Source organism: Colletotrichum navitas (genome assembly GCF_030913465.1).
Source record: "Colletotrichum navitas strain CBS 125086 chromosome Unknown LY79scaffold_8, whole genome shotgun sequence".
Classification (NCBI taxonomy): domain Eukaryota; kingdom Fungi; phylum Ascomycota; class Sordariomycetes; order Glomerellales; family Glomerellaceae; genus Colletotrichum; species Colletotrichum navitas.
This window is the reverse complement of record NW_026850554.1, coordinates 301,158-323,100: the sequence shown is the minus strand read 5'-3', so window position 1 is coordinate 323,100 and position 21,943 is coordinate 301,158. Positions and strand designations below refer to the sequence as shown.

Sequence of the window (21,943 nt, the reverse complement as noted above, 5' to 3'; positions counted from 1 at the left end):
GTATATTGATTCAGATATGGGCCGAAGGCGGCGAAAGCCATTCCGAGTGTTGCAGCATTTCCAAGTGGAAGTTTCAGCAAATATGCCAACAACTACGTAATCTTTCGTTACGTTCCAGAAAGCCTTTGGCTTTCTCCTGCTTCTATGGACGTACTTATCCTGCCTGTCTTAGACCAAGCTGGTCCACAACGAGGGTAAGGGACGCTTTGTCGGCTTTGCTCCAGTCGACGCTCTTCAAGGAGTCCGCACGACCGCTCTCACCGAATAGTTTCCACAGTTCGTCGACAACAAGGCTTCTTACCCTGGGCCAGGGGTGAAACATCAAAGCAGCCAGCCTCTTCCTGGCCTCCAGGATGCCGGCGCGTCTCCTATCTCCCAGCGCTACCGTTACAGGGTCCGGACCAGCCTCCTCGCTCTCCTCTGCGAGCCCAGCCACGCAACCGTAGACCTTGATGCAGGCCTCCAGCTTCCTCACGCTGCCCGTCTTGTACCCCGCCTTCTGGACCTGCAGGCACAAGTGCCGCACGTCGACGTACGGACACTTCTGGAAAAGCCCGACGTGGCAAAGGAACGCCACGATCTCTAGCGTCGGCACTACGACGCGGTCCTGCCCCTGCCCCTGCCTGGTCTTGACGTTGCTCACCAGCGCGGTGCAGACGGCGGTCAGGTTTTGCGGCGACACAGCGCAGAAGTCGGCCAGTGCCGCGCGGGACGCGATCACCAGGTCTTCATTGCCAGTGTCGGCGGAGGTGACGTAGCCCGCGAGCAGCTCGGCCATCCATGCGCCCGCGTCGGCCTTGGCCGGCTTTGAGATTCGAGGGTGCAGGCCCGCATCCGACGAGTATAAGTCGAGCAGCGTCCGGAAGTACTCCTTTGACGAGTAAGTGAGCTTGGCAAAACCCGATGCGAAACTGAAGGTTTCTTGTCAGTGAAACTTTTTCACCGTCCTTGGCACTGAGTCGCGCGACTCTGCAAAAGGGACCTTACCTTGATTCTAGGTTTAAAGCAAGGACCGCATGCGCCTCGGTGCGGACGCGATCCAGCTTCTCGGCAGCCAGCCGCAGGGTTCTGAGGAACAGCATTGAGACTGCCAAGGGCAACCACGCGTCGACCCTGTCGGAAGCCGCATCGCCGTCGCCACCACCACCGGAACTGACCTCCACAAAGGCGGCCTTCCACAGCGATTTTGTGGCCCGGAGCGCCTCGAGCCTGACGTGGGAGCCCACGTCTCCCCTCGCGTTGGTGGTATAGTCGTTCAGGCCCTCCGCCAGCAGATCCAGAAACACCAAGGCCCGGTCGTGAAGCATGCCGCTCTGCGACAGGCTCTGCAGAATCGCCACGCGCGTTTCGATGTCGTTGTCGCTGGCCCACCTCGTGAGGATGGTGTCGCAGACCAGGCCCTGCCCTTCTGCCTGAGGGGCGCCAAAGGTGGTGGTGACGGGGTAGGCCATCGTCAGGGCGAAGAGGACGCCGGTGTCGTTTGCCGTGCGCGACGTCGGTCGCTGTCGGACGGCGCTCGCCCACCCCTCGATGATGCGCCTGCGCTCCTCGGCGCGGGAAAATATGAGGAGTACGAGGGAGGCCTCGGAGGACGCGGCGATGGCTTCCTTTTCTGGACGGGCGAGGCCTGCGTCGACTACGTAGTTGAAAGTCGATACTAGAGTAGCCAAGTTATCGGGGATCTTGTCGAGGGCGTCGACCGCCTTCATGGCTGCGAGCAGGTCGCTGATGCTTTCGGTCGACACGACCTTGAAACCTGGTTGTAAGTACGTGTAGGCGCTATCAGGTGTCGTCGCCACTTGTAGGATAGGCAAGGACGAAGTAATCAGCCGGCTGGCCGCCTCGGCGACCAGTTCCGGTTTGCGATATGTCGTCGTCCGGAAGTCCTTGAATATCGTCTCCAGTTCGCGGATGATGCGCTGCGTGAGATGGGTGACGCTGTCGACGGGCTGCCTGCCCGCGACCAGCTCCGGAAACTTGTCCAGCACGGCGGCGAGGCAGAGGAGAAGCCCGTGCCTCTCGTCGACCTGGCGGTTCTGGAGCGTACGTAGGCGAGCGAGGACTCTGTCAATGGAGGCCGCGAACTGCTCCACACCCCCGGACGGGTCTTGCCTTGAAAGCTCCATCGTAAGCGTGCCAAAAGATGCGCCGGTGTCACGTCTCGCGCCGGCGTCGGCGCCACCTATGCCCCGCCAGCCCAGCAGCCCATCCAGCAGCGCGGCGCCGTACTGCGAGGAGAGCTTTGTGGCGCTGAGGGCCACCTCGTGGACGGCGCGGGACCGCAAGGCGACGGTGTGGTAGTCGACGGCCTGCACCACCCAGATGCCCTTCTCCACGGTGTCCGGGTGCCGGCCGATGAGCTCCTGCAGGGCGGCGGAGGAGCCGCGGCGGATGTTGCCGGCGGAGTCGAGGGCCGCGGCGACGACGAGCTCGGTGGCGAGGACCTGGAGGATGGAGACGCCCGCGTCATGCACGCGGGCGGCGACGACGGCGGCGGTGGGGACCCGGAGCAGCTCGGCGGTAGTGTAGCGCCGGGCGAGGGCCCAGATGCCGAAGCAGGCGGCGTCGCGGACGTTGGTGCCGACGGAGCCGCCCGAGGTGCTGCGCTTCTCGAAGGAGAGGCCGAGGAGGAGCCCGTGGACGATGTCCGGGAGCTGCGATGCGGGCGGAGAGCGGCGGTAGAGGAGGTGGGAGAGGGTGAGCATCAAGCCGTGCCACTCGAGGGGATCGACGGCGGCGAGGTCGCGGGTGGAGGTCTTGGTGCCGGGGTCGCGGGTCCAGAGGACGTTGCGGTTGAGGGAGTCGAGGACGGCGTCGACGACCTGGGAGGCCATGTCCGGGTCGAGCTTCAGGGTGACGATGCTGAGGGCCTTGGAGGCGGCGAGACGGACCGGGGTGTCGTTGTCGGCGAGGCACTCGAGGAGGTGGCCGATGGAGGTCTCGATGAGCTCGGTGCTGTGCGGGTCGGGCGGGGTTTTGCGGAGGAGGAGGACGGTGACGGAGCGGATGACCTTGATGAGCATCTTGCGGGCGACGGCGGAGGAGCGGACGGAGGCCGCAACGATGACGTTTCCCCCTCCCGCGGCGGCGGCCTCGGCGGACGCGACCGAGTGTGCGGCGAGGAAGATGGGCGAGAGGTAGGCGTCCATGTCGGAGGTGTTTATGGAGGAACGGAGGACGCCGGCGAGGAAGGAGAGGATGCCGATGTAGAAATACGGCGGCTGCGGCGGGGCGGACCGGTCAGGGGTCAGGGAGGCGAGGGACCAGCGCACCAAGGCGGAGAGGACGCCTAGGGACTGCATGTCGCGGCGCATGGCGACGCGGACGAGCAGGGCGCGGGCGCCGTCGCGCTCTTTGCCGGACGAGGCGAGATACTTGATGGCGAGGGGGAGGATGCGGACGGTGATGCCGGGGAGGTTCTCGGGCCATTCAAAGCCGGGGATCTCGGGGAGGGTGAGGTCCGGGTCGGCGGAGGCGGAGGAGATGCTGGAGAGGTCGAAGGGGGCGAGGAGGAGGTGGGAGAGCCAGAGGAGGACGAGATAGCGCTCTTCCCAGGACCATTGCGCCGAGTTCGCCGGCGGCGGCGGCGACTCGTTGGGCGATCTGGCGGGTGATGCGGAGGATACAGCGGAACCGGCGGTGGTGCCGGGGGTGGTGCCGGCGCGCTCGGCGGACTCGAGGGCCGAGAGGAGGGGCTCGATGTGGCGGGACTCGACGTTGAGGAAGCGGACGATGACCTTTTCGCCGCGGATCTTGGTGAAGGTGTATATGAGCTTGGCGATGGCAAGGCCCAGGGGCTCGAGTAGCTGCGAGCGGGTTGAGGACGGGGCCGGCGTGGACGGAGCCGACGCCCGGGTTCGGGCGCGGGTGCGGGCGTTGAGTTGGGCGAGGTAGGTGGATGCGAGGAGGGGCAGCCAGGTGGGCAGGTGGGGGTCCAGGAGTTGCGGGAGTTCCTGGAACGGGTCGAGGAGCTGCGATGACGGTCAGAATCATGGACTTGCGAATTTGAGGGGGGACGAGAACGGGCGAGGGCGGGTGGTGGGTATTTTACACTCGAAGTCAGGCGTGCCGTCTCAGATATGCGGACACGGGTGCGGAGGGTCTTGCCGTCAGGCTTCCGAAGGAAGAGGGGCAGGGAGCGGGAGAAGTCCGCAATGAGATCGGACGAGACCCTCTGCAGCTTGATGTCGCTGTCATCTTCTTGGGCGTCCATGGCGGCAGGGCTGGCGGTTTAGCTTGGTGAGGAGCAGTGTCATTACATGTCCATGAGGGGATGAGCAGGAGTGAGGCGTAGGGTGAGTCGGCGAGGGGCCGGCTTCGATGGGGCGGGCCAGGGAGTTCCCTTTATGATGATTCTGTACAACACTCGTAGTTCTGAGGCCAGGCGGATCGCTGAGTATGAGATGCTGTCTTTCCGGGCTGAGAGTCGGCGGTCTTCCAACCGATGATGGAGCGCTGTCCGAATGAGTGAGTGAGGTTTAGGAAGTGTGGGTATTTAGGCAATGAGGATCGTACAGTATCGAAAGAACACATCGGTAGTTTTGCACTGTGTTTGCCTCCACATTTCTTTCCTTGTCAATGTATCGTCATGGGCACACTTTTCCATTTCAACTGCTATGGATATGTTAAACATCATCTGGTGACTATTGGAGCCAGAAGCAGTGATATTTGATCAATTCCGAGGAGCTATGGGTGGCAATTCCTAAGGAACCCAGGCTTTGGATAGTCAGAACGCGTTTTGCATTTGCCATCTGCTGGATGTCAAACATCCAACCGACTCTAGAGTGTAAATGAAATCTAAAGGAAGGGTAGCCACTCTTGGACGTCTGATATTGGAAACAGTCGCGCTTGGCAAAATCAGAGCATTGACTGTCTACCAACAATCAAATTCTACTTATCCCTCGGGGTATACTATAACTCTGCCTGCCATGCTATTGCCACGATCCAACGGGACTTGTGGTGGGCTCCATAGAGAGAACCTCGCATGGGACTACATCTCCATTCTCAATGAATACTTCAGAGCGCTTCTTACCCGGCAGATCCTTTCATTTCGGGAAGGACAAGGTCTCATGAAGGTGCTCAATGCTGTTTTCTTGTGAGAGTCTGCCTCACGGCATACCGTTGAAAGCCGAAGAAAAGCCCGAAGAGCTCAATAGCACACCGGCATTGCTTCATAAGGAACAAGCACCCGGATCGGACTCTGCGGGGGGGGTTGCAAAGCATTATGCTGGTGTTAGAGATACTGGTTGATTAATACTACGGATGGTAAGCCGATTGCACTAGCAGATGTAGCAGTGGTGTTGATGATCCAACTCGTCCCCGAGACCAATTTGGGTGAACGATACCTGGTCAGGCTTCGGCAGTCTCCACTCGTCTGGCAACTTTGTTGATCTTGTAAGCGTTTTGGAATCAAACGTGGTTCCTTTGGTCGGACTCGTTGCTGGAGGGGCCATTGATGGATTTGCCATCCTGACCTTTCGCGTTGACACTTTTGAGGCGGTGGATGATTCGGGTAAGGAGATTCTGCTAGGGGTGGACCGAGGGGGGAAGGTGAAGTGTTTGGGTTGTGATCTCTCCGTCTTTGAATGCCGTTGGATAACCCTTACTTAGTATTCCTACACGAAGCGGTATCCAACTTGACCAATCATGCGAGATTGTATTGTCACTATCAGATTATAATCATCATTCAAGTATTTCGCCTCATATTAACCTTTCCTACGGGCTGCATCAGCAGCTCCAGAGTGTTTACTCACAAAGGTGGTCCGAATCAACAGCGTGATCTGATGCAAGAGTTCACATGTCTAAGGTGGGTTCAGAGGCACTTGCTTTTCATCCTGTTATTCTACGTCGACCGCCGAGAACGTTTAAAATTTATGGAACCGGCCCGGGCTATCTTTCAGCATATCGCCTCACAGCGGTCAAAACAGGCTGCCCTTTACCGTACTTCATCATAACACTATGCAGACAACCATGATATCAACCTCGGACTGTATCGTTTCTGTCGTCCAACCCCTTTTCTCCAGTCTTGGAGCATATGCTCAACCAAGGAGTCACCGGCTTTCCAAGAATGCAACGATGTGGGTGTGGAAAAGAGGAATGACATGGGCCCTTGCTCCAACACCTATAGTTGGTCAATTCGCCAGGGGTTCTTTTGGACAAGTTCACACTCTGTCAACCCCAAATGTATCCTGAGGGGTCGCACTCTAGATATTGCTTAGTCCAATGAGCTAGAAACAAGTTCCTCTGGGGCTCTGCGCCGCAGAATAAAGTGCGGGGGCACAGAATTCAGAGAGCCGTCTCTCTATGTACCGGAACAAGCACTAGACGTCTTCCGAACAAGCTAGATGGGTGGGGTTACTCGGCTGCTTCAGCTCGCGTCTGTGTGGTGGAAGTTTGAAATGCCAAGATGCAACCTTCCCGCGAGTAGAGTTATCGGGTCTGGGTTGGTTTGGACCATCGTGTAAGTAAAACGTGTATTCTAGAGTGCCCAGGGCGACAGTAAGCCTTCAGTTCCGGATACGGTCCATGACTGCCGGTGTCTGCGACACCAAGGTGCGAGACTCTCTCTTCTAGTGCGTCTTTTTTTTTTTTTTTCCACATATTCCTGTTTCCAAAAATAAGGCCCCGAGACAGATCATTGTCAGAGTAGGAGTCCAAATAGTCAGTGGCCCGTCTACATGGAAGCCTAGATGTACTAAACCACTGTACCGTGTACTTCGGCGGCCACCTACTCTCCATACAGACTCGCTGTGCCAGGGGAGGGTTACGATTTGAGACACAGTGGGCTATTTTTGTTACCCTGTCAAGAGAATAGTAAACTTGTGACGCGTCAAAGTTTCGCGATGAGGAGGCCCCGATCCGCTCCAAGATTCGGCTCCGGTCTTCCAGTGGTGCACCCAATTCCTGTTCACGACAAGGAAAAGCGTGCAACCAAAAGACGCCTTTCCGAGACCCAAACCGGCACTCCCCGAGTGCCATGGTGTGATAGTACGCGCTGAAGGTCCTGGGGAAAAAAAAAACTAAAACTCAGTAACCATCAGATTTCGTATACTTTGGGGCGTTGCGGCCACTTCCGCCCGGGGTGACGAGGACCTTTCTAGATTTCCATCCGATAGTGAGCAACCTCCCTCCCGCGTCCCTCCCCCGCGCGCTATCGTTCGTCGCCAGGTCGCCGGAGCATCGCTCCGGCATACTAAAAAACATTGTCGATTCAAAGTTCGTGGCCTCCCAGCCCTGGAGGATCAGCTCCGCGGGCCAAGACGACCGCGGGAGGCACAAAACAACTGCATCAGAAACGACAACGCCAACGAGAAGCAAGCGAGCGAGAAAGCAAGCACTCCCCTCCGGCTGACAAAGTCGCGAGCTCCTAAACAAGTACATTCCGAGCGTGTCGAACCGTTTAGGTTCCTCTCTCTCTGGTTTTTTTTTTTTTTTTTTTTTTTTTTTTTGACGTTGAACCTGCCCCGGGTCTGTGGGAACCGCCACCCCCACACCCCCAACGGAGACGGGACGCAAATCAGGCGGAGCTTGTCCGGGGAGGGAGACCGATGGAACCCCCCCCCCCATTAAAAAGTCCCCAAGCGAATGCCTACCGACATTGTACGTGTCAAAAAAAAAAAAAATTCGAAAAAAAATTGAAAATTGAAAATGAAAAAATAACAGAAACGACAGGTTCGGTAAGAATGTCACAAATCAGACCCGACGACCAAGCCCTCCTGTCATATCATGCCCGGCAGTTCCTTCCCGCATGAACATCAAGCGTCTCAAGAATCTTCCATGATGAATGCGGACCGTGTAAGTAACCGGGAAGGAGGGGGGCATCGTCCGTCGATGCCCTCCGTTCTCTAGCCCGCACCATCCACCCCTCACGGCCTTGACATAACCCTATTTTTTCCCCCGGTCATGGAATCTCGGAGCATTTCTTCCTAACGGGAAAAGAAAGAGAAAGAGAGAGAGAGGTACCGGTAGAAGGGAGGGGAAGGGCCATACGGGCGCTGTGCCGAGCCGAGTGGTGCCTATCGGCCGCTCTAGACTCTTTCGTATATGCCTGGTAGGCATGGCTGTATATGTGTACTTTGTCACGCAAGAGAGAGGAGGAGGGGGGGAGTCCCTGGAATTGTGATTTCGGTTTATGCCTCCCCCCCCCCCCCCCCTTTCCATCCCTTTTCTTTTCTACTGGGACGAACCCAGACATGGATGATGACGGGTATAACATCATAGCAGCCGGCCGATATCAGATGCTCATCGACGGCCCCCCCCCCTCCCATGGGTCCGGCATGTTGGTCATTTGTTGCATTCCGCAACACGATAAAGGGGGCTTCTTATTACACGGCCTATCTATAATACAAAAGCAGATGCCATAATCTCCCCCCCCCCCCCCCCCCAAAAAAAAAACCCCCAGCAACCCCATCCATAAAACTCCCCGCAACCTGTGTACGCCCCGGACCTTCCCTAGGAAATCGATCCAAAACACGTCATTCCGTGCACTCGGGGTACTGTGTATGCTCTGTTGCCGTATTTGCATTCGTTTGTTTATTCCTTCAACCGTTGTCCCGTTGTCCCGTCGTCAAAGCCTCTGCGACTGGCATCGACGGCCAGCCGGGTACGTCGGAAAGGGTAAGTGAGAGGATTCCCCGCCTGCTATGCTGATCACGACGAGGCTCACAGATAATGTAGAAACGAACAAGAAAGAGAGAGAGAGAGAGTGTGTGTGCGTTACGACCGGGGAACGAGGCCGTCGACAAGGCCTTCAGAAGTCCTCGTCCATGAAACACCGGTAACAGAAGAAGGCACAGCAGGCAAACACGCAGAGGGCGCACGTTTTGGGACCGCCCTTGGTCTGGGTCTTGTCGATGGGTGGCGTCGAGCGCCCCCGATCCGCTCCCTCCCCTTCCTCCTGGCGGCCATGCTCCTCGTCGACGAACCGCACGCGGCTATAATGGTCCTGGGACGGCACATACGTCGGCGGCGGCGGCTGCCGCGCCTTCTGCACCGACTCGGTGCCGGCGACCGCAGTGGTGGCTTCGGTGGCCATCGTGTTCGTCGTGTCCGCTGTGCCGGGCGCCGGCGGCACTTCCATCAAGGGCTGCCGTCTCGGCTGGTCGATGTGCGGGAGCGGCGCCGGCGGCGACCGCGGCGGCCGCGACGGCGGGACTCCTCGTCTGAAGCCGCTGCTATTACCGCCATCGCCGCCGCCGCCGCCGCCGCTAAAATCACTATCTTCAACCTCTCCTCCCTTTTGTCCATGGTCTCCGCCTCCATCCAGCGAGGGGGAATAAGAGGAGTAGTTGGAGTAGATGGAGGCCGAGTTGCGATGGGGGTGGTGTTGGCCGAGGACGCCCGAGCTGGCCCTCTCGCTGGCTCGCTCGCCGTTGCGGACGCGGCCGTTGTAGTTGAAGTCCCGCAGCCCGCGCTCGCCGCCGGGGTTGGGCGCTTGCTCCGCCTCTTCCCACGCCACGAGGCCGCCTTCTTCGGACCGTTGCGGTCCATCCTGCATCTGTTGTATGTGCCGCTTCTGCAAGACCTGTAGTTCGTGCAGCGGCAGTTCCGGACGTGCCATGGTGTTGAGAGGGGGTAGCGGGGAAAGGAGGTTCGCCAGAGGGAAGTTCGCCAGACTTGCGTCGGCGCAGCCCTCTTTCTCGGGCGGGTAGGTTGGGCCGCAAGAGTGTGGCCAAGCAACCTCGAGAAAGGAGGGGGCGACCTGTGTCAAACTGACGGGAGACCCCTACCTACTGAGCATCCAGTATGACGCTCAGGGCAGACATGATGAGATCACTTGCGGCCTCGCTGGCCGAACGGGCACAACCAAACTCGCGCTTGGCCTGGCGATTGGGATCCAGATGCTGTGAATCGACGCCGCCGCTGACAGACCGCTGCAGACAGAAATCCGAACGACCGCCTGATCAAAACGGATGATGGACCCCCGGGTTCGAGACAGAGAAACGCTCGTCTTTGGGCACAGTCCCGGCTGAGCCTTAGGTACTACTGCCAGCGCGCGGAGCGGCAGTGCACGGGGCATTTCATCCAGTCTACGAACGTAACCTACATTGACTTTGGAGGGAGGGCTTGGGCTGAAGCTTCGTCTTTGCAGCTCATGACCTATGTACTATGTATGACCCGCCGGGGTCTGATACAGGATTATCTTCCTTGTGGTCTCTTGTAGCGCGCATCCAGCGCAACGCCATTCAAAGTTTTGGCCTGCGTCTAAACCAGTCGTCGAACGGTGACCGACGATTACTTGCCGCAGACGAAACTTGGACGGACAAGCTACATGTCCCGCGGGCGATGGGAGGCGGTGTTGCTTTGCTGACCGGCAAACCGATGTTTCGTGCACACGCCGTCGTCTCGTGTGCAACATGACCCCTCCCAGCCCATGAGTGGCGGTGTTGCCGCGGCCGGGCTCTGGAGAAACCGCGGCCGGGCGATGCGGTGTGATGCCGACGATGAACGGCCGGGCGAAGGTCCCAGGTCATCGCGTCCCGTCGGTTTCGGGGGAGGCAGGGTCAACCAAGGTCGGTTGAGCAATACGCCGAAGCCCGTGGTCATCTTTGCCACTTCTTCGAGTCAGTCGTGCCGGGCCAAACAAGGAGAATAAAAAAAGGGGGCCGCTAGTGGGACATGTCATCGTCGGAACTCTGGATAACTCAAGTTGCCGGGGTGACTCTTTTTTTTCTCTTCCCCCCCTAGACCATGGTGATAGACGCGGCCTTCGGCGATTGACTGGGGCAAGGTCCGATCCGTCCGCCGCGGCCGGTGTTCAATGCCAGACTGCCTTTTGCTCAGTGTTTGACAAAAATCACACCGCAATGGATTGGGATGCCCATGGCACGCTGCAGCAATTCCAGTATCGCGCCGCGCGCGCGGCAACAGGTTCCAACTCGCGGCGTACCCGTCTGGTCATGCCTCTGAAATACAGCCGGCAGATCAGACTCTAAGAAGCGACAGTAAATGTTCTCAGCTGATTCGCAACCCGCCGCACGTTCTTAGCCGTTTGGAAATTGCCGATACGGACATGCGAACCCTGAACAAACACAGACTGGGCGCGAGCTGCGGTTATTGTCACATCGCTCGTGGTCCCCGGGCGTTTGCTCACCCTGCCTAGACCTTGATGATCGTGCCTGATCAAGCCAAGCCGCGGGCTGCCCGGTGTCGGTTCCGCGCCCGCATCGTTCGGTCTTGCGTCGATAGTAGGCGAACCGTGCCAATGATGATCCTTCTCGACCCTGCTGGGTAGATAGCACTGAGAGAGCTCCAATGCTTCGTGTCCGTGTCCCCAATCAGATCAGCAATCGTCGCTCGCATTCCAGCCATGTCTGTGCGATGACAGAGGGCTCCCGCAATCAGGCCATCCGTCCGGCCTGATACCAGATTAGACGGCTAGCCACGCATCCTCCAGCCGTCTGCGGGGGGTGAAGTACTATGCAGGTAATCTCTGGGACTAGACGTCGTTGACAGGTGCAAGGGTGTGTGTGCGGCGGCTGGTCTGGACCGGGACCCGGTGCCGGCGCTCATTGCTGCCCAGTCAGTGTGGGCTCAACGGGTGCTACGATCCCCCAAGCCGGGAAAGGAGCGCTTCCATGACACGGATCTGGTAGGTAGGTAGGTCAGGATAGACAAGACCGACTGGTGGGTCGTCGTGACAGCACATCTTCCGCCCGAAGAAGATAAGCAAAAGGAACGGGCGTAGTCCCACGTGAAGCCCACGCCCTACAGCGCGAGCCGTTAGCGCATGGCACGTGTACGACTTTACGACTGGGCTTGTAACGGCCGTGAGCCTGCCAAGGCTAGTCCGGTTGCGAGACTCAGCTTTCTGTTGGCCCCCAGCCAAGGCCGGGATTCCATCGTGTGCATGCCATGTGCCTGCTCCGGAACCGGGGAGGGAACTCCCGTCCATTGGTCGAGCTAGAGACGGTGATACTGCCTGTTGTCGTGCGAGGAGGCTCTACGCCACGTGAAACAGGTCGAACGACCGCCCGCCCACGTTCCCCAGCGTCAAAGGCCAATGACGCTCCGATATAAGACAACTGTAGCGACCTGCGGTCTCTTGGGCGATGCAACTAGAGCCGCCTGCTCCCCTTCCCCCTCTTCTATGTATCGTCACGCCTCATTAGCCCATAGCGGCGGAACATGACCAAAGGACTTGCTTGAGTCGGGAAGCCGACCCGGCACCTTGAAGGAAGGTTGAGTTTGCGCAGCAGCATTTGCGAAGGCCGCAAACCAAGGCACCTAATACGAGACTGCGTCGCTTGTTGACACAGATATTACCGTAGACTGGATAGCGATACACTTTGCCGTTGTGTCTTTGATCGAATGACAGTGCCGCATAGGGCTGGCTACTTGCATCCCAAGGACAGCAAAACCCCGAAAGGAAAAGAAAGAAAAAAGAAAAAGTCTAGAAGAAGAAAAGAAAAGAAAAAACCATCCCCCAGGAGTGATCTACCGTACGTTACAGTCGTGTACCGACAGCCGGAGAAGTGAAACAAGAAGACTCTTGCACCATCCGTACATGGCGAACGAAACCCATTTTTCAAGGGCATTGTATAAGCAAGCCCTTCCCGAGAATCTCAAATGATGGTTTTATCGACACATGCTTGGTGTCCTATGGGAGAGGGTAGGGTGACTTTTTGGACGCTAGTAGCCGTGTGGTCCTTGTGACCCAAGGGGCGAGCATCTCGAATGAAACCGGAATACCCATCTCGTCCAAGGACGGGCACTCTGGAGAATGGATCCACGTGTTGAGCATGGAATAGCGGCGTATAGTGTACACTACGTGAGCATAGTCTATGTACCTCGTCGCACCGTACCGTACGAGCCGGGAATGGCGCCCTTTCTCGAGAACAAAGGTGCCGCGTACTGAATGGCGGTGCCCTGTCCTGTGTAACGTATACTGACTGTACCCCGGGCCCCAAGGATTCGTTGTAGTCATGCGACCCGGGGTTTCGCGGTTATGCATCCGACGTCAACAAGAGGTGCCACGTGATATTGTGCCGAGCCATAGCGGAGACGAGAAGGAGCGGTGTTGATGGACCCAGAAAAAAAGTCATACATACAGGGTGGCAGGAGTAAGTTAATTACCCCTAGTAGTATGATGTTACCCCCCATGGCTGACATCAGAATAGATGGGGAATATTCATCAAAAGTGAAGTCCCGTAGTAGGGGGGTGAACATTGGTTACCTAATAGGGGCATTTAACTTTGGCCTGGTACCATCGTACCACAGATACCGGTACGTATGTGTGGGTAGGTAGTAGGTAGGTAGTATCTACATAGGTACTGTACATTGTTGCGGTTGGGCAGGTCTCGTCCCAAGTGTCGGGCGGCAAGACAGGCAAGCAAGCCCGTTTTGCTTTGGGCGAGACTTGGACGAAACCATTGGATCGGTGGGCTCTCCGTATTGCACACGTACAGCCGTACGTGGTGGATTCTGTAGCTTTGAGTTGGTCCGGAGAGCAGACTTCTTATGCGGTGCGTCTGTTTGGAGTGCATCGTTGGCTATCGAGCCGCACCGGTCGAGCTCCTGAAGTTCCGTCCACTCCCTTAGGACACCGACATAAACTGTGCCTCTGTGCGTGGTGGTTGTGTGCCATGGACGGCCAATCTCAAGAGCATGCGATGCGCACGTCTCGAGTAGCGCTATGGAGTATCCTGCAGCTGTGTCGCCGCCATGCGCCCTGCTTCTGCGTGTGTATTGTATTGTATTGTATTGTATTGTATACCATAGTAATGCCCAAAAACACACGCTTCGGAACTGTGAGAGGACCGTCATCGTTTGTTTGGCGTGCCAAGCGAATAGGTAGCCCAGTTCAGCCACAGGCATATGCAGCCCACTCCCTACGCTACACTGTACGTATGCAGCCAGTCCCGGTGTTTTGCCATGTGGCATTGCCGACTTCGCCCACGATCCCATGATCCCACAGCCCGCGCCTGGACGACGCACACTTCATAGGTAGTAATCATTGGGAAGGGCGTTGCATTTAGAAGAGCGGAACTCGTGGCGGCGTCCGCGACGCGTGCTCTTGTTTCCGTTTTGGGCTTGGTGACCGCACGCCGCTGATGACGGTGGGAGACTACCTAGGGTTATGGCAGCTGCTGTCGCCAGCATGAGAGAGAAGAAAAGAAAGAACAAAAAAAGGGCATCAATGCCATCGGATGGTCGCGTATACAGTACCAAGCCGGCGCTAGCTTTCGCCTTCCCAACAGCCCAGTCAGCAGCCATGTGCCAACGTGTCAGCCTGGCCCTGGCCTTCTGAACATTTCCACCTGGACGTCGTATGTGAACCTTCGCTCGTGGCTTGCCTAACCACGTGGCGGTCCCCACCGCTGAGACCGAGCCAGGCCGGGTTAGGGGTCGATGACTTCTAACCCCATGCTCTCTCACAAGGCTCGTCTCCGTCAAGTACTGTATACCTATGCAGCCCGCAGCGCAGTTTCGTGAGCCTTGCGACCGAACTGGCCTGGGCCTTGTTAGTACACTCCCGGCGTTTTGAAGGCGGTCGGTCCCCTGTCTCTGCCCGCCGCACTGTGGCCGATGTGGTGGGCGGTCATTGACAAGTCGGTCGAGGTGACTGCATGTCTTGTCTTCGCGACAAACTGATGGCCTGCTCGGGGTCGACAGACAGGGCCTTGTACCGACGAGATGACTGGATATGGGAACCCGTGAAATGGAATGCTGCACGTTGTGCGACCCCAGGGGCACATCCAAATGGTCGCAGGCATGGCGCATGGCTAGTGAAAGAAGGAACGCCGGCTTGGAACAAGCCTCTTGAGCACGCGAGACTGCAGAAAGACCTGACACGGGATCCTGCTTAACGGGAGAAACAGGAAAAGAAAGTGCCAGAATCGCGATTAATCCACGTGGGAAAAGAAATGGGGGCCCGGGGGCCGGGGACTGGGGTGGCTGTTTTGAAGCCGCCGCGAGGCGCAGTCGTGTGTTTTCGAGACCGGCCTAGAGCTCTCATCGCTCACATTGCCCATGGCCGTTGATCTCTCCATGGCCATGCGTGGATGAAATATCTATCACGCTTCTGGTAACGACTAGAGCCACAACTTGGAATTATCGACGTGTCCGTGTCCGTGGCGGGGTGATCAACACCCAGAGCCGATACCCCCCCCCAAAGCCTAAGTTTAAAGCCCTTCTACTTTAGACGATCGGTCTGCAAATGGCCGTGGCTCTCGAGGCATCCCTGTTGGCCGCATGTTCCATAAGCAAAATCTGTGAGCTGTTGCCTTTTCTCCCCCCAGCTGTTCGACAAAACTAGCCCGTCTCAGATGGTGCTGAAACGATGCCGACTGGTCGCTTGCTACTAGGAAGACCAGGAACATGTCAGGGGAACGCCGCCTGTCAAGACATGCCGATTATAATGCGTTCTTGATGTGGGGAGCACGTCGATCAACGGCATGTCCTGCAGCTCCTGGCTAACGGACGAACACGAACTGCCCAAGGGGCTGACGGCTGACACGACGTTATCGTTATTGAGCTGTGAGTAAGTTTTCTGCGAACAACTTCGCTGCGTCGGCATGCTGTGAGTCGATTCCGAGAGATGCCCATGCTGGCACTGTGCCAAGTGCCATAGACAGCACGCCGGACTGAGAGCCACTGACTGCCGCGTCTTTTCCCAGAGATTTAGGTACAAGGGAGCACTATGGAAAGCCTCCTACTGTGCGTGAAAGGCCTTGCGCTGCCTATCCCTGTGATAAGTATCGTGCGTGTCATCGGCTACGGCGATGATGCAGGTCCTGGCCAGTGAACGCCGCGTGCAATGATGCTGCAGCTACTGCTTACAGCAAATGAAACGCAAGGCATGGGAGCGCGCCATCCAGGAAAACATCGACAGAGGCGCTGGCGAAGATGGGGGTTTGAAGGCTTTTGGCCGTCACATATAACCCGTGGTCCAATGATCAACCTCGGCAATCCATGCAACGAGGCTTCCCCCCCTCTCTTATCTTCTCTCGCAATCTACAGCCTACAGGTGTGGTGCCGTGTTTTTTTGCGTGTGTGCTTCAAGCACAACCTTAAAAATCGGCTCGGCATGCGCGGAGTTTCATCTGACCTAGGTAGTATCCTACCCAGTGATTAGCTGACTGCTAGGTTCGGGATGGGCTAGGGCTGCCGAGCATATGTTAAGCTCTCGCTGTGGACAGCAATCTCTCATACGTCGACATGCGCGAGAAGAATGTCAGCGAAACGTCGGACGTTTGAACTCGAGGCTGTACTGGTAGGCCAGTAACGAGACTTGGGAATCCCAGTATCGAAGGGACGGGCTACCGTACCGTACTAGTTGGGAAACCATTTGTGGCTCTCATCTTCCGGTATCCACATCCTGGAGTCTGGCCTGTGTCGCACTGGATCGGCCAGCGATGTTGAAAATTGGTTGTGTCTCACGTCGCCTGGATCGAGGCCGCAATCAAACCCTTGGGGACGTGGACCCCTTGGCTTGTGTTTCCATGGAAAACTTCTGGAAGCTCGTAAATACGGAGCACATGTACGATGATCTACGGGCTCCAACCACAGGCAGTGCAAGTCTCCTCGTTTCCACACGCTCCGGTGTCACCTTTAGAAGAAACGAAGACGGTAGCAGTCGGGTTTGAGACCAAACGCATCCAGGAGGACTGGTAGAGTTTTCCTAGTTACTAAGACATTGGTTTAAGCAGCAGCACAACCTCGTTCGGGGCCCGCGGAGATACAAGGCGCTTGGATGGCGTGATTTGCAAACTAGCTTGTTGTATGTAGTTGAATGTGGAATGTGATACTTCCAGCCTCGTTTGAGGCCAGATGAGACCAGCCGTCAAGGCTCACGGAAGACTCCCAGCTCCCGAGTGTACTGGGCCGTGCCTGGAACGATGGCAGTTTCTGGAGCGATGTACCAACCTAGAGAAGACGGTGAGTAGTAATAGCGCTCGGGCGATACTTTGTTGGGTAATTGGTCTGTGGGTATGGCGATGTAGTGTACTGTACATATAGTACTGTACCGTATGTTCTGGCAACGGCGTCCATGCGGGCCAGTTAGAGGGGCTCAGATGGCCAAGGTGGTAATGATCGGCGGTCAGGGACCAAGGAAGAAAACCAAGTGGTTTGGGAAATGACAAGCCACGAGGTCTCCATCGACAGCTCCTCAGTCATCACGGTGACTCCGAGGTCGAAGTAAATGCGGTTTCATCATTCCTCATCGGAGGCTGGGACATGTGCGGCGCCGGTGACGGCTACCGTCTTTGCCAGACCTGATGGCCGGCAAGAAGGTTTAGGTGGACGTAAACGATGGGATGAAAGGTCAAGTGGTGTGGGACTTCCGCGCGTTGAAATGCCGAGATGGATTGCCGATGTAATTAGAATTCTTCCGATGTTTTGCGTTTTCTTCTCGTCTTTTTTCCTTTTTTCCAATTTTTTTTTTTTTACCCCTTTCCTCCCCTCCCTTTCTGGCGGTTCAAGTTCAGTGTTCAGGCTCTTTCCGATTGCCGTCCGTCTCGTTTCAGTCCTTCTTTAGTAGCTGGCGGAGGGGAACGCCGCAGTGCTTGTCCAAGGTGGACGGGTGGGGCGGGATCATTGACCAGTTCTGCCCAGTTCTGACCCCACTTGTCTCTGTCAGTCAGTCACTACAAGGCCAGACAGATATTAGACGACTGGCACACCAGGCAGATTAGGCGAGGGTACGTACGGATGCTTCGGGAGTTAAATCAATACTGTGCGCGCGTGCGTCAATTCAATTCGATAAAGCCAGTCAGTCCGGCTGTCGAAGCCAGCCATCGTTGAGCAGCGGTATGGGAGAAGAGAGGCTTCTGGATACGTTCCTGTACGGTATAGGTGCTATTAGAGTGGGGCATGTTCTGCAGGAAAAAGAAAAAAAGAAGGAGAAAAAAAGGTACGAGAATTTGGGTGGGAAATGAGGGGAGAGAGTTGCCAGGATGTTGACAGGGGGTGGCCGCTCGCTGCGTGGCAGCAACGTGACGCCGCCAGGAGCAGTAGAGGGCGCAGACCCACTTGTGAATCCACTGCGTGGTTGCAGGGAAGGAGTTGGCCCAAAACAGCTTGGCTCTGTGGGAGTAATCCCTGAGACCACGCGCCGATCTGTCGGTCTGGGTGGGTGGTGAGACTGCCAGGAGCGGGAGCAGTTACCTGGTTTGGTGCACTTCCCACCAAGTACGTACGATGTACCTGTATGTACGTATGTAGTCGGTACCGCCGCAGCAAAACGGCCGTTTGCAAGGGTGCCTTCCATTATCACGTTTCCGTCCTGCTCCAAGGCGTGCAGTGCGCCGCAGCGCAGTGCAATGCAGTACAGTGTAGTACAAGCAGAACGCAGAACGCAAGATGCAGCTCAAATCCGTCGTGACCAATCCATGAGCTAGCTAGCGGCATGGTGTTGCGATTTTGCTTCCAGTGACGGCCGGCCGAGGGGATGCGAGAGTTCCGGCCCCCAATTACTCGAGGAACCTCATTCTGGCTGTCGCTACGCTAGGGAGGTATTGTCCGGCCAAGACTGCTACTAGAGTACTGTTCTGAGCACCTATGTATGACGCTAGGTGCCTATCTACTTAGGTACCTATCTACTTGGGTACTTTAGGGACTGTACAGGTGAGGCAGGCAGGTATCTAGGTATCTTCCCTCTTGCTTCACCTCTGAATCCCTCCCCCCCGCGCCTTGCGGTGTACAAGTACTTGTGCCTATGCGCTGTCAGGCGGAACCTCCAAGCTTGTGCCTGCCTGCCTACCTTTTCGCTATGTACCTATTTAGTCTCTTCCCGAGGCATCTATCTGGCTTCGCACCTTCCTTGCCCCCACTCTATCCACAACAGCGCTATTATCATTGGTTCCTTGTCGCCCAGGTACCATCTAGCCATATGTACACCGTACCCCACTACATGGGAAGGCATGAGATGGAGCCACCCTTGCTCTACAGTAGGCCTCTCTCTCGTTATCTCCCCAAGAAACATACATTGTACGTAAAGTATCAGCTACGTACGCGGCGCGAGCTTTGCCAGGCATCCCTCCGTCCATTCCCACTTACGTCCACTTCACCGTTACCAAAGCATCAAATGGCACAGCATCGACGCCGGCGTTTAGATATCCTTTCAGAGTGGCTTTGCGACAGCCCTGACATCGCCGTCAGCTACTGACACCTCTCCCCTGCGATTCCAAGCGAGCGTCAAGAACGAGTAAATCACATCACCGCCTTTTCTGCACCCTGGTAATTATTGCGACTCTTTCATACTCACTATGCTGTGCCGTCCCATTGACTCCTTCTACACTAGTGTACCGGTGCTCGATATGCTTGCTGCCTCGAACCTAGCACCGTAAGCAACGTGCAAACGCCGCCGCTTTCCTCAAAGCATGCCGCCACCATGAGCACCCCACAGTCTTTTCCCTTCCCCGATGGCTCAGAACCGTGGGCTGCCGACCAAGCTTTCGGGCGTATGCACGGTGGTGGCCTGCCCGCCATGCTTTGACGCTGTTCCTCCAGTCCAGCAGAGTGGAATGCTCTTTTGGGAACATGATATCAGATGGCGAGAGCAACCCGAGCCATGCCTATCCTGTCTCTAGCCAGGCAAACCGATATATCGCACGCGGCACACCCTCTCCCCGCGTCATGCCTCCTGCTGCGGTGTCCCTGTACCATGCTGATGCCGCCCCCTATCCGCCCATCCATCACCACCAGTCAGTCATCCACTCCTTCATTCCCCGGCCCTTCTGCCGTCGTGACCCCGAAGGTGCCTTACCTAGAGGGGGGAGGGGTGCCTAGCAGTTGAGATGAGTACCCTTGCGACCCGTTCCTCAACCAACCGCGCCAAAGGTACTAAGCTTTCAGCAAACCTCTATGGCGAGAACCGGCGCCCTGCCGTGCCCATCGAGCCATTGATTACCTCGCCCAACGACCAATAAACGCAACTGGCAGGTGCCGCTTGGTATTGTCCATATTGGTCAGTGGGGGCTAGGGGAGGCACGACCGCTCGCCTGATAGAACTTGAAGATATACCGACCCATCACTTGACCTCTGGGCGTGCCGCGCCCTCGTCGCGCCGTCACTGGCGAGTTACGACGAGTTGACGAGCCTCTGCTGGCAGTTTGCATCAGCATTAAACATCTGGAGCCGACGTGCCCGTCGGCAGGCTCGGCGCATGACGGGAGTGCAGGCATTACTACATGCGACCGGAGAAAATTACAAGGCAGGTGAGGTGTTCCGCCGCCCATGCCATCAGATCGAACGGCATCCTGGAATTGGCCGAGACCCCCCTATTGACCAGGGTGGACATGAACCTCATCCGTTGTGCGATTTGTCCTCTTCTCTCCGCCCTTCTGGCCGAGACAAGAGTAAGCCTACCATCATTCTTGCCTCGATGACACATCACTTGCTTCCGTTCCTTTGGGGCATAGCAGCGGGAACGAAGCGAGAGGGAAAAAGAGAGAAGGAGAGAGAGAGAGGAATCAAAACGGTTGCCCGCCAAAGATTGCCGTTCGCGTCGAGATGGCGGCGAAGTGTTGTTTGGCGTGTTGATAACTGCTGATGCATGTCGATAGCCCCCGGTGTGTTGGGTGTGTTGGGTGTGCAAGTTGATGTCCTGTCTCGTCAGAGCCCCAGATTGATGCATGCACAGCTCCTTCCTGAAAACCTATTCCTTGCAGATTTCAGTTTTATCTTCTCTTCTTCTTTTCTAGTTGTCGTACTTGTCTGGGCACCACGACACGGCATGGAATATCCTCCGGCTTGTCCCCCGTCGATCGCTAAGTGGACGCACAGAGGCTGGGGACGGTCGGCACATCCGACGCATGGTGCCCACACTGTACGTAACGGCTTGCGATGAAAAGCTGCAGGATGAGAGGAACACCTCTCACATATCATATACCTGCATGGCCCCCCTTTTTACCCACACCGCATCCTTCTACACAGCATGCATGCAGAGGAAAGAGAAGGAGAGGGGAATAGACAAGAATCCCTACCACGTCGTCAATTCACGACGCCTCACGACGACTCCTTGGAGACCCCGACAGGCCAACTCCGTTACCCCAAAAAGATTCATCCCCCTTCCCCTCAATGGCCCACAGTCCAGACTTTTCCTTTGGAGAAGAAAAAGAAAAGGAGAGGGAGAGAGAGAGAGAGAGAGAGAGAGAGAGAGAGAGAGAGAGAGAGAGAGAGAGAGAGAGAGAGAGAGAGAGAGAGAGAGAGAGAGAGAGAGAGAGAGATTGGTAGTAAAATCTGAAATGGGTTCCGCGCGTTGATAACACGCTGTATCTCCGTCTCATAGGATGCGCAAGGAGCAAGCTCGTTGAATGTGGCTTTGCAGATGGGATAATTAGCCCCTAACCTCTTCGGCCGCCTTCTGGGCTGAAGGGATGAGGGGTTAGACACAGTTGCCGCGCCAGGGTTGTACAGTGCCTAGCTCTCTAACAATGCCGAGAGAATAAAAGCCACAACGCGCACTTATCCCTACCGTATGTTGCGTAAGGCGTGCTAGGGTATCTCGAGTACACTACACCACCTAACTAGTCGAAGGCAATGTGATTGAGGTGTGTGCTTGCGAAGGAACAACGTGGAAAGGGAAGGCATGCCTCATGGCAACAGGCAAAGCAGTGTTGCGCAGTAAGGCAAAGGGGGGTGAGTGGCAGGCAAGGCACATGGCAGAAATATGAAGAGTGACGAAGTGCCTGAAGGGGATGGGAGTGGAGGTCACAAGTACGGAGTACGGATACCGGTACATGGGTACGTACATCGGGCCGTTCTGCGAGAGCGAAAAGGACTGCGAGGTTAGATGTGACGCAGTGAAGTCACCCAGTGGGAACTTCTGAGACTGGGCTCTTCTGCCGCGCCAAACAAATCGACGTGGATGATTAGACAAAACACACTGATCATGTCTGGCTATATCGTATACTACAGTACCACCAGGGTGAGATGGACTACTACTACTGTACAGTACACCTGTGTGTGAGCGTGAGCGACATGGCGCCCCCCCCCCCCC

At 56.7% G+C, this 21,943-nt stretch overlaps 6 protein-coding genes across 6 annotated transcripts; 3 read left to right on the top strand and 3 right to left on the bottom strand.

Annotated features, from left to right (window-relative positions):
* Window positions 1–154: 154 nt before the first annotated feature.
* LY79DRAFT_666677 (beta-tubulin cofactor d) lies at window positions 155–4,213 on the bottom strand (the record flags this gene model as incomplete). The annotated part of the gene is made up of 3 exons (XM_060563263.1): window positions 155–911; window positions 988–3,971; window positions 4,052–4,213. 3 exons carry the CDS (start codon window positions 4,211–4,213, stop codon window positions 155–157), a joined length of 3,903 nt encoding a protein of 1,300 aa, XP_060418166.1.
* A 4,181-nt stretch (window positions 4,214–8,394) lies between these two features.
* On the bottom strand, window positions 8,395–9,207 carry LY79DRAFT_541470 (uncharacterized protein). The gene is made up of 2 exons (XM_060556935.1): window positions 8,677–9,207; window positions 8,395–8,616 (listed from the first exon to the last, which is right to left on the bottom strand). The coding sequence occupies exon 1, from the start codon at window positions 9,077–9,079 to the stop codon at window positions 8,750–8,752; it is 330 nt and encodes a 109-aa protein (XP_060418165.1). The 5' UTR covers window positions 9,080–9,207; the 3' UTR covers window positions 8,395–8,616; window positions 8,677–8,749.
* Window positions 9,208–13,707: 4,500 nt separating this feature from the next.
* LY79DRAFT_541467 (uncharacterized protein) lies at window positions 13,708–13,940 on the top strand. Its single transcript, XM_060556934.1, has one exon. The coding sequence runs from the start codon at window positions 13,722–13,724 to the stop codon at window positions 13,905–13,907; it is 186 nt and encodes a 61-aa protein (XP_060418164.1). The 5' UTR covers window positions 13,708–13,721; the 3' UTR covers window positions 13,908–13,940.
* A 4,655-nt stretch (window positions 13,941–18,595) lies between these two features.
* On the top strand, window positions 18,596–19,199 carry LY79DRAFT_541454 (uncharacterized protein). The gene has a single exon (XM_060556933.1). The coding sequence runs from the start codon at window positions 18,659–18,661 to the stop codon at window positions 19,106–19,108; it is 450 nt and encodes a 149-aa protein (XP_060418163.1). The 5' UTR covers window positions 18,596–18,658; the 3' UTR covers window positions 19,109–19,199.
* A 757-nt stretch (window positions 19,200–19,956) lies between these two features.
* LY79DRAFT_383361 (uncharacterized protein) lies at window positions 19,957–20,728 on the bottom strand. The gene has a single exon (XM_060552876.1). The coding sequence runs from the start codon at window positions 20,576–20,578 to the stop codon at window positions 20,129–20,131; it is 450 nt and encodes a 149-aa protein (XP_060418162.1). The 5' UTR covers window positions 20,579–20,728; the 3' UTR covers window positions 19,957–20,128.
* On the top strand, window positions 20,626–21,315 carry LY79DRAFT_383356 (uncharacterized protein). Its single transcript, XM_060552875.1, has one exon. It carries the CDS (start codon window positions 20,757–20,759, stop codon window positions 21,204–21,206), a length of 450 nt encoding a protein of 149 aa, XP_060418161.1. The 5' UTR covers window positions 20,626–20,756; the 3' UTR covers window positions 21,207–21,315.
* The last annotated feature ends 628 nt before the right edge of the window (window positions 21,316–21,943 follow it).